This window comes from Galeopterus variegatus, unplaced genomic scaffold, assembly GCF_000696425.1.
Source record: "Galeopterus variegatus unplaced genomic scaffold, G_variegatus-3.0.2 Scaffold1777, whole genome shotgun sequence".
In the NCBI taxonomy this organism is placed as follows: Eukaryota; Metazoa; Chordata; class Mammalia; order Dermoptera; family Cynocephalidae; genus Galeopterus; species Galeopterus variegatus.
This window is the reverse complement of record NW_007727888.1, coordinates 5,646-15,285: the sequence shown is the minus strand read 5'-3', so window position 1 is coordinate 15,285 and position 9,640 is coordinate 5,646. Positions and strand designations below refer to the sequence as shown.

At 46.7% G+C, this 9,640-nt stretch overlaps 2 protein-coding genes across 2 annotated transcripts in view; both read left to right on the top strand.

Moving 5' to 3' along the window:
- Positions 1-84: 84 nt before the first annotated feature.
- Positions 85-3,271, top strand: LOC103595464 (chromosome unknown open reading frame, human C9orf78). The gene is made up of 6 exons (XM_008578882.1): positions 85-192; positions 525-584; positions 1,706-1,757; positions 1,893-1,963; positions 2,493-2,570; positions 3,133-3,271. The coding sequence occupies exons 1-6, from the start codon at positions 110-112 to the stop codon at positions 3,269-3,271; spliced, it is 483 nt and encodes a 160-aa protein (XP_008577104.1). The 5' UTR covers positions 85-109.
- Positions 3,272-5,768: 2,497 nt separating this feature from the next.
- The window catches only part of TOR1A (torsin family 1, member A (torsin A)), an 8,974-nt gene continuing 5,102 nt past the window's right edge, over positions 5,769-9,640 (top strand). The window contains exons 1-4 of the mRNA XM_008578867.1: positions 5,769-6,107; positions 6,761-7,026; positions 9,071-9,246; positions 9,344-9,471. Of these exons, the coding sequence (XP_008577089.1) occupies positions 5,927-6,107; positions 6,761-7,026; positions 9,071-9,246; positions 9,344-9,471 (751 nt within the window). The 5' untranslated portion in view covers positions 5,769-5,926. The remainder of the gene's footprint in view (positions 6,108-6,760; positions 7,027-9,070; positions 9,247-9,343; positions 9,472-9,640) is intronic.

The window sequence follows — 9,640 nt, the reverse complement described above, 5'->3', positions numbered from 1 at the left end:
TGGGGGCGGGGCCGGACGGCGCCGGCGCTCTGATCGCACCGACGCGCGCCGGAAGTAATCAGGGCCGCAGCGCCGCGGCGCGACGGCTGGACCGTGGGCTGGCACCGCTATGCCGGTCACCGGGAAGACTTTCCGTCGGCGCCGGGCCGACTCGGAGTCGGAGGAGGATGAGCAGGACTCAGAGGAGGTTCGGTGAGTTTAGGGCGGGAAAGAAAAGGAGAGACCGGCTTGAGGGACTCACCACCGGCCGGTCGCCTCGCTGACACTATGAACTGTGAGTGGAGGTGTTTTTTCTGCGGACGAAGAAATTGAGGTTGTTGGCATGAGGCCGCCGCACGGTTGGGAGAGGTGCGCCCGGGATGCGCCGTGGATCTGACTCTGGTTGGGTCTAGGCGCAGGGTCGCCCCCTGGACCACTGTGCCCGCGGCTCAGCAGCGGGGCAGTGGTGCCCTCGAAGGTGCCTGCTGCTTGTTGGCTCTGGGTTCCGCGAAGGGTCTCTCAGTCTGTGCGTTACTTTCTTTCAGATTAAAACTGGAAGAGACCCGAGAGGTGCAGAACCTGAGGAAGAGGCCCAATGGGGTGAGGTGGGTACCGCGGGGGGAGGAGGTGGGGATGACAGAGACACTCCCCCGCCTGGGTCGCTGTCACAAATCTCTCCTCAGACGTGGCCCCTTCTCTTGACACACTGTACACCTTCCACTGCCCGAAGAGGAGACTAGCGTTTTTTGTTTTTTTTTTTTTAAAGATGACCGGTAAGGGGATCTTAACCCTTGACTTGGTGTTGTCAGCACCACGCTCAGCCAGTGAGCAAACCGGCCATCCCTATATGGGACCCGAACCCGGGGCCTTGGTGTTATCATCACCGCACTCTCCCGAGTGAGCCACGGGCCGGCCCGAGACTAGCGTTTTTTGCAAACGTTTAATCAGGACATGCCCCGAGCTGTGCGGTCTTGGGGTGTGCTCCAGATGTACAGAAACAGGTGGTCACTAAGTTCTGTTTTTATTGTACCTGATTAATTGTGAAATGTACATTGATTATTAAAACTTTAGAAAACTTTACAAGTATAATCAAGAAAATAAACAGTACCCATCCAGACATAACCAGTATTAACATGAAATATTTTTTCTAATCTATTTCCTTTATCTCTTTTATAAAGATTGTGAGCAACTTTATATATACTTTTATTTCCTGCTGTTTTCAACTCATTATAACATTGTGGGCATGCACCCATACTATGGAATATTTTTCAGAAAACCTTTTTTAGTGGCTGCATAGTATTCCACTAGATGTATGAACCATAATTTGTTAACAAATCCCCTATTTTGGGACATGTAGATCATTTTGTAAATTTTCACCATCAAATAAGGTTGCAACAGATACTCTATTACAGTTGTCTTTAGCTGCATTTTCCCTGATGGCAAAATTTAGAAATGAGATTTCCAGGCCAAGATAATGTCAAATGGCTTTACAGGAAAGTGTGCCACTTCACTCACCATCACCCACTCCCCCAGCATCTACAGTGCTTGCTGAGCCCTGTTATATTCCTTTGTGCTTTTCCAGCTGACTTTGCGCCCAGCCCTCAAATCTCCCTCTTGCACTAATGTTGCAACCTACAAACCTCTTGAGTGTTCCTCTTCATCTCTCAATTGTGCCATTTCTCTCTCTCTCTCTCTCTCTCTCTCTCCCTTTTTGGGTTTTTCTCAGTGCTGTGGCTCTACTGGTGGGAGAGAAGGTACAAGAAGAGACCACTCTAGTGGTAAGTTATTGGGTCTTCCCAGGACAGTGGGAGGATATGGCCACTCAGTGGGTGATTGTGTTTCCTTAAAAAAAAAAATAAATTCCACTGCCAATTATATAGATGCTTCCTCTAAGCTGTGTTTGCTTTCTGTAGGATGATCCCTTTCAGATGAAGACAGGTGGTATGGTGGACATGAAGAAACTGAAAGAAAGGGGCAAAGATAAGTAAGTGCAGGACATGGTGAGATGTAAATTAGCCTTTAGCCCCTGCCTGGGTCTGTGTGCCCTCACAGGGCTCCAGCCTGCAGCAGCAGCTTGAATAGAACATCTTGAAGTGGACTTTGTGCTTTGCAAAGAATATGTTGTTTAAAAGGAAAAGAGAATGAAAACTCTAAAAGTTAGCTTAGAGCAAGTGGAAAGATGCCTTTTATAAAGATGTGTTGTTTATTGTCTTTCAAACCTATGTGGAAGTTTTGTATGAAAACACAGTTATAAAAATAATACATTCAAACAATTAAAAAGTTTAAAAAATTAAAGTATTCACTCATTACCCAGAGGTATCCCCAGAGGCCAACAGTTTGGCCACTTATTTCTAGAGTTTTCTCTGTTTACATATCATATATTTCTTTTTTCTACCAACCATAGACAGGATATTATACTCTTTTGCTGTGTCCTTGCTCTATTCTTATAACGTAAAATCCAGCCTCATTGAGTTTTGACTTTAAAGCTCTGCCTCATTGTTGTCTTCCTTCAGGATAAGCGATGAAGAAGACCTCCACCTGGGGACATCATTTTCTGCAGAAACCAACCGCAGGGACGAGGATGCAGACATGTAGGTGTCCCTCTGTTTGGCTGTGAGCAATTGGGGCTGGGCTCCAGCCGGATAGAGTCCAAGAGGTTTAGTTACAGATGACATTTCTAGAGTTTTCTAGAAGATGTCAATGTTGACCCTTCTCTCTCCACCTCCCAGGCTTGAGAACTTTGAAAACCTCTTAAACGTTCTTTAGAAAGGTGGTTCCTGGGATTTTAGATTCCTTGGCCAGTAATATTTCCCCACAACATTGCAGGGATAAACATGGAATTGCCCACTTTTTATTTTGCCAATAAGGCTATTAAACTATCATCTTTCTGTCTTCAGATAACCGTATATATCATAACTCCAATAGATTAGTAGTATATAATCTTATTATATAGGTTGATGCTTTAGGTTGAAATTTTCTAACTTTATAAAGAAAATTCAAGTTATTTTTACTTTTCTCATGTCTCCATGAACTGATGAAAATTTCCTAATAGATCTTCACCAGTCTGTGGGCCAGTGTCGGGAACCACTAATTAGAAGGTGCCTATGGTGAGCTTCCTGCCCCTCTCTGAGGCCTGTGAGTTTTTTATTTCAGGATGAAGTACATTGAGACAGAGCTAAAGAAGAGAAAAGGGATTGTGGAACACGAGGAACAGAAAGTCAAGCCGAAGAATGCAGAGGACTGTCTTTATGAACTTCCAGAAAATATCCGTGTTTCCTCAGCCACTGGCTGAGCGAGGTGCGGGCGCAACACCGAGGGTTGCAATCCCGTTGCCGTCCCGGTCCGGTACGGGCGTGACACTGAGGGTTGCGATCCATTGCCGGTCACGAAAAAAAGACAAAAAGGAAAAAAAAAAAAAACTTGTTTGTAAACATGTTAACTTTCTTTCAATATTTGTTCTGGGTCAGGAGAAAACAGCTGTGTGTTCATGGTGTGATAATGCCCTTTAGATTGTGTTTTTATTATTGTATATGCCATCATGTCTTTTTCAGATATTTGAAACAAGGCTCAGAAATGCATCCTTATTGTTTAGAGCAGGTCCAGCTGATAGAAAAATCCAGGATACTGGATCAAAGGGATACTGGCATTTTATGACTTTTGCAAAGCAGATAACATTAAAAATGAAAAAGCAGGGCCGGCCCGTGGCTCACTCGGGAGAGTGTGGTGCTGATAACACCAAGGCCCTGGGTTCGGATCCCATATAGGGATGGCCGGTTCGCTCACTGGCTGAGCGTGGTGCTGACAACACCAAGTCAAGGGTTAAGATCCCCTTACCGGTCATCTTTTAAAAAAAAAAAAAAGAAAAGAAAAAGCAAAAACTACATTTCTTATCACTTAGAATTTAATTTCTAAATACTAAATGAATCCAACCGAATTTTGTGTATTGTGTTTCCTTACACCAACATCAGTTAATGTTTTCAGAGTCCAAGGGTTGGGTAGCTCAAATGTAAAACTGAATTACTGAGATAGATTTTCTCATTTAGTTCAAAAGACATAGACTTGCTCCAACCTTCTAGCTGTCAGGTACCTTTCCACCTGTCCTGTCATTTTTTCTGAGGCATGTACATGGGTCAGGCTAAGGACAGAGCAGGTCAGTTGACTTCTGGGCTGACTTAGAGCAGGTATTGTGGTTACAGAGGTTTGGCTCGAGTCAGATCTGATCTCTGCTCACAGCTTACAAATTGTGTCCTTAGACAAATCCCTTTCCCTCTGAGCCTCAGTTTTCTCATCTGAAAAAGATTTTTCCTCCACTAGAATGCAAGGTCAGGGATGCAGGAACCATGTGTGCTCCTTTTTTTGTTTGAATCCGCAGGGCAGATCCCACAACCTGACATAGACAATCCTCAAATGAATGAATGATCCCTACCTCCAGTATTGGAGGATTAGAGGTCATATGTAGTGCTTGGCTTATAATCGGTGCTCAAAACTTTTTTTTAAATACAGTATGAAAAAGTTGAACCTTAAAAAATGTTTCCAGAATATTTAGGCATTTATCCGGTGCCAATGATGTGCAGTACGGTGGTAACCAAGATGAATACTGGGGGTCTAGCACATCCCCTGGCACATAGTAACACAACAAATATTTATGGGGTGGATGGGGAAATAGTGGTTGATGCTCAGTTACTGCTTGCCAGAGTTCCCTTCGCTGGAGAAAGGGTAGCCTTCTGCCCATCTTACAAATGGCTGCCAGATGGTGGGAGCCAGATTTCTCACTATTCGGAATTTACAGATAAGCAAGGGGAGGAGGCTCAAATGATCCATTTAATGGACTGGAGTTGGAGATGGCAGTATGAACTCATGTTGACCTTAATATAGGTTCAGATTGTTACATACAGAAATATTTATAGATATCTGTACATACACTGATCAGTATATACACAGACATTTCTTTGTCAGATGAGATGGACTGAAAGAAATGACAACTCAGTAGCAAGGAGCACACCTACCACCCAGATCTTAGCACTTTACTTCTGTAATCTTCCTTCCAAAAACCCATAACCCTAGTCTAGTCATGAGGAAAGCAGACACATTCCAATAGAGGGTCATCCTTCAAAGATTTGATCAGTACTCCTCAAAACTATCAAGGTCATCAAAAATAAGGAAAGTCTGAGAAAGTGTCACAGGAGTCGTGTAAGGAAACACACAATTAAATGATATGTGGTCTCCTGGATGGAATCCTGGAGCAGAAAAATACATTAAGTAAAAGGAAGGAAATCTTGGGCCGGCCCGTGGCTCACTTGGGAGAGTGTGGTGCTGATACCACCAAGGCCACGGGCTCGGATCCCTATATAGGGATGGCTGGTTAGCTCACTTGGGAGAGTGTGGTGCTGATACCACCAAGGCCACGGGCTCGGATCCCTATATAGGGATGGCTGGTTAGCTCACTTGGGAGAGCGTGGTGCTGACAACACCAAGTCAATGGTTAAGATCCCCTTACTGGTCATCTTTTTTTTTTTTAAAAAAGGAAGGAAATCTTAATACTATGGGCTTTAGTTCATAATAATATAGCAATTAATGACTCATTAATTGTAACAAATGTAGCATACTAGTGTGAGATTTTAAGAATAGGGGAAATTATGTGCGGGGAATGGTATATGGGAACTCTCCGTAGTAGCTTCTAGATTTTTCTGTAAATCTAAACTGTTCTAAATAATAAAGTTTATTATTTAAAAAAACAAAAGCAACAAAAAGCGTTGCCAACAGCAGCTTCGCAGAACCAAGCAAGCAAGGGCTCTGCCCCTAATAAAGATGGCGGCCGCCGGCCCCGGGAGGAGGCTGCCCCCGACAAAGATGGCGCCCACGACGGGGAGGAACCGGAAGCGCGGGCCTGGCGGTAGCGCGGGTCCCCGTCCAGCGCGAGAACTGGCCGGGCGGAGCGGGTCGGGGCATGAAGCCGGGCCGGGCTACGGTGGGCCTGCTGCTGCTGGCGCCGTTGGTGGTGCGGGCGCTGGAGCCCATCAGCCTGGGACTGGCCCTGGCCGGCGTCCTCACCAGCTACATCTCCTACCCGCGTCTCTATTGCCTCTTTGCCGAGTGCTGCGGCCAGAAGCGGAGCCTCAGCCGAGAGGGTAGGAGGGGTCTGGGGACCGGCGCTGGAGCTGGGCTGGGGTGGGGGATCAGGTCCCAGGGGGGTCGGGCCTGAGCAGAGCTGAGACCGGCCGGGGCCCGACCCAGGAAGCCGAGCGGCCCGGGCTGCAGATGGGGCCTGGCGCCCCGGCCACGGCCACACACGGGCCGGACTTTGGCCGGAGACCTGGGACGAGCTGCTGGCTCCACTCAGAAGCTGGAGGTGTAGACCGGTTGTAAACGTCCTCCGGAGAGAGTTCTGCCTCCTTCCCGGCTGGAGACAGGAAGGATGTTGGGGAGACTCGCGGGGCAGACCAGGGCTGGCCCAACTGCGCCCCTTCCCTGCCCTGCCTCAGGGTGGGAGGAGCAGAGAGGGGTTAGGGGTGCAAAGTGGGGGCAGCGGTACTGGAGCCAAGGGCCTTTTCAGGAAGGAACCGGGCCAGGGCTTTAGAACAGGCAGGAGCAGCTGGCAGAGGGCTTCCTGGACCACCGTTGCCCTCTGGGCCAGGTGCTGACAGCCCTGGGCACCTCGGCCTTTCACAAGGTGCTTGAAGAGGGCTTAGCTGGCTTTGCCGGCTTTCGCATGAGCCTGCACACGTAGCTAAATTTCGCCAGCTCTTTCTGCCCCTCTCCTGACTGGCTTTGTCTTTCCCAGCGCTGCAGAAAGATCTGGACACCAAGCTCTTTGGACAGCATCTTGCAAAGAAAGTCATCTTAAATGCTGTGTCTGGTTTCATAAGCAACCCGAAGCCCAAGAAACCTCTCACCCTCTCCCTACACGGGTGGACGGGCACTGGCAAAAATTTTGTCAGCAAGATCATCGCTGAGAATATTTATGAGGGTGGTCTGAACAGTGACTATGTCCACCTGTTTGTGGCCACGCTGCATTTTCCACATGCCTCGAACATCACTCTGTATAAGGCAAGGACAGAAGTTTGGAATCCTTCCTGGATGACGCTGGGTTTGGGGTTTGTCATGGGATGGGATTTGGGAATTCCTTGCTGAAATGAATGAGTCTGAAAATGGCTCTATATGTCAGTCCCCCTTTGACAGGTGTGGCAGTTACAGAGGGCTTGAGAAGCACGAAGCATCAAAGCTTTGTGAAGCTTTCTGAAAACAGGCCTAGCAACACTAAGTGAGGTAATAGAGTTGTAGAGATAGACATAATAAAATTCAACTTAAAGATGAAGAAATCTCACTCATTTTGTGAAAGAGGAAACATTGGTAGAGAGGCCTAGGTTTGTTTAACTTAAACTGTAAACGCAGTTTGCAACAATTAACAACCTGGGCTTTGGTGGCAAACACCTGGATTTGAGTCCTAACTCTCGCACCTACTAGCTGTGTAGTCTTGGGAAACTCACCTGACCTCTCTGAGACTCAGGTTCTTCATTACAAAACAGTGCTTGTGAGAATTCAACGAGCTCTGTCTGTCAAGTGTGAAACGATGCCTGGCATGTGAGTGCTCAAATACATGTTAACTATTGCCTTTTAGGATCTCCGTAACAGACCTGCAAGGTGGGCAAAACAGTGAGATATTTATCCCTCACCCATGTGAACACATTTTCCTTCCTCTTGGGTGAGCATCAGGGTCACCAACTGTCCACGGGTTCCCAGGATGCTGGACTTTAGTGCTAAAATCAGGAAAGTTTTAAGAAAATCAGGATGAATTAGTCATCCTAGTTAGGATTTACACTCTATTAACTTAATAACTGTGTGGATTTGAGCAAGTTACTTAACCTCTCTGTGCCTCAGTATCCTTATCTGTAAAATAGGGAACACAGTTGTAACCACCTTGATGGGACTGGGGAGGTCACAGTAAAACGTCCTGTGAGTAGTGCTTAGAGTAGTGTCTTGCCCATAGTGAACACTTAATACGTGTTCTCAGTTATTTCATATAAGTCACAGCAACAGAGTGGAAAACCTTGGCTGTTGGAACCTCACAGATCTGAGTAAATCCTTGTTTGAACAGTCACTCGCCTTGTGTCCTCAGGCAAGCCACTTCAGCTCTTGTAAGGATCCTCCTCTGTAAATCGAGGCTAGTTCATACCTAGAGAGCAGAATTACTGCTCAGATTAGTACAAAGATGGAACATTGTAACTGTGGGCATAGTAGCCAAGTAAAATCCAAAATGATAAATTGAGACCTACACTGTCACTTCCAGAGTCTTCCTTAGAAAACCAATAGCTAATTTCTCCACCTCTGTGAGAGAAAAAAAATCTATAGATCACGTCTGAACCATAGTTCAATTTTCTGATTAAAAGGCTTCAAAGGGTCTTTACCTTGATTGCTTAGTATTATAAAAAGTACTTAAATATGTTTTTATGAACTACTTCTGGTTAGGGAAATCTATTTCAGAAGCCTCCAGGCGTTGTTCAAGAAACTCAGGAGTGTCACCACCACACTCCCCTCAAAGCAGGTGAACTCGCGGGTCCAGTGCCCTGCGTCAGGGAGCCTGTGTCCACTCCTCCTCCCACCTGAAAGTCAGGGCTGCTACTCCAGGCTATTCTGTGGATTGATTGAAAGAGTAGGTCACTCGGTCTCTGCCTTCTTCCAAGAAGACTGGTGTACACAGCATGTGTATTAACATTGCCATTGTGATGACAGAGACCAGCAACTGGCTAACAGCAGTGATGTGGCATCTCACAGCACAGGAATTATAATTCAAGTGTGGGGCTTTGGAATCAATCAGGGCCGGGTTCAGATCCCAGCTGTGCCACATACAAATTTTATAATCTTGAGCAAGTTGATTAAGCTCTTTCTGCCTCAGTTTCCTCATCTGGAAAGTGGGTATGATAATGCCCACTACAGGGGGTTGTTAGGAGGAGCAAAAGACATGTGTGGAACGTTCTCAGCACAGTGCTGAGCAAATAGCACTTGGTAAGAGCAACCCTTTTCTTAGCAGTAAAAGTTGTTTCAGTTGTGCTTGCTGAGATCTTTGTCTTGACATTTTCCCCTGGTGATTCAGGATCAGTTACAGATGTGGATTCGAGGCAACGTGAGTGCCTGTGCAAGGTCCATCTTCATATTTGACGAAATGGATAAGATGCATGCTGGCCTTATAGATGCCATCAAACCTTTCCTCGACTACTACGATCTGGTGGACGGGGTCTCCTACCAGAAAGCCATCTTCATATTTCTCAGGTATGGGCAGGACTGGGACACAACTGAAGAGCTCTGGGCCCAAGCCTGTGAGCTCCGAGAGAAAACCCAGACCTTACTCACTGGAATTGTTTTGCAGCAATGCTGGAGCAGAACGGATCACAGACGTGGCTTTAGATTTCTGGAGGAATGGAAGGCAGAGGGAAGAAATCAAGCTCAAAGACATGGAGCATGCCTTGTCCGTGTCAGTCTTCAATAACAAGAACAGTAAGTAGGCCATCCGCAGCTAGCCCCATCTTGGTCCTAATCCTGCTCCCTAAGTGTTATAGCGTCACCGTCACCATCACCTGGGAGCTGGGTAGAAATGCAGATCCTGGGCCGGCCTGTGGCTCACTCGGTAGAGTGCGGTGCTGATTAACACCAAGGCCACGGGTTC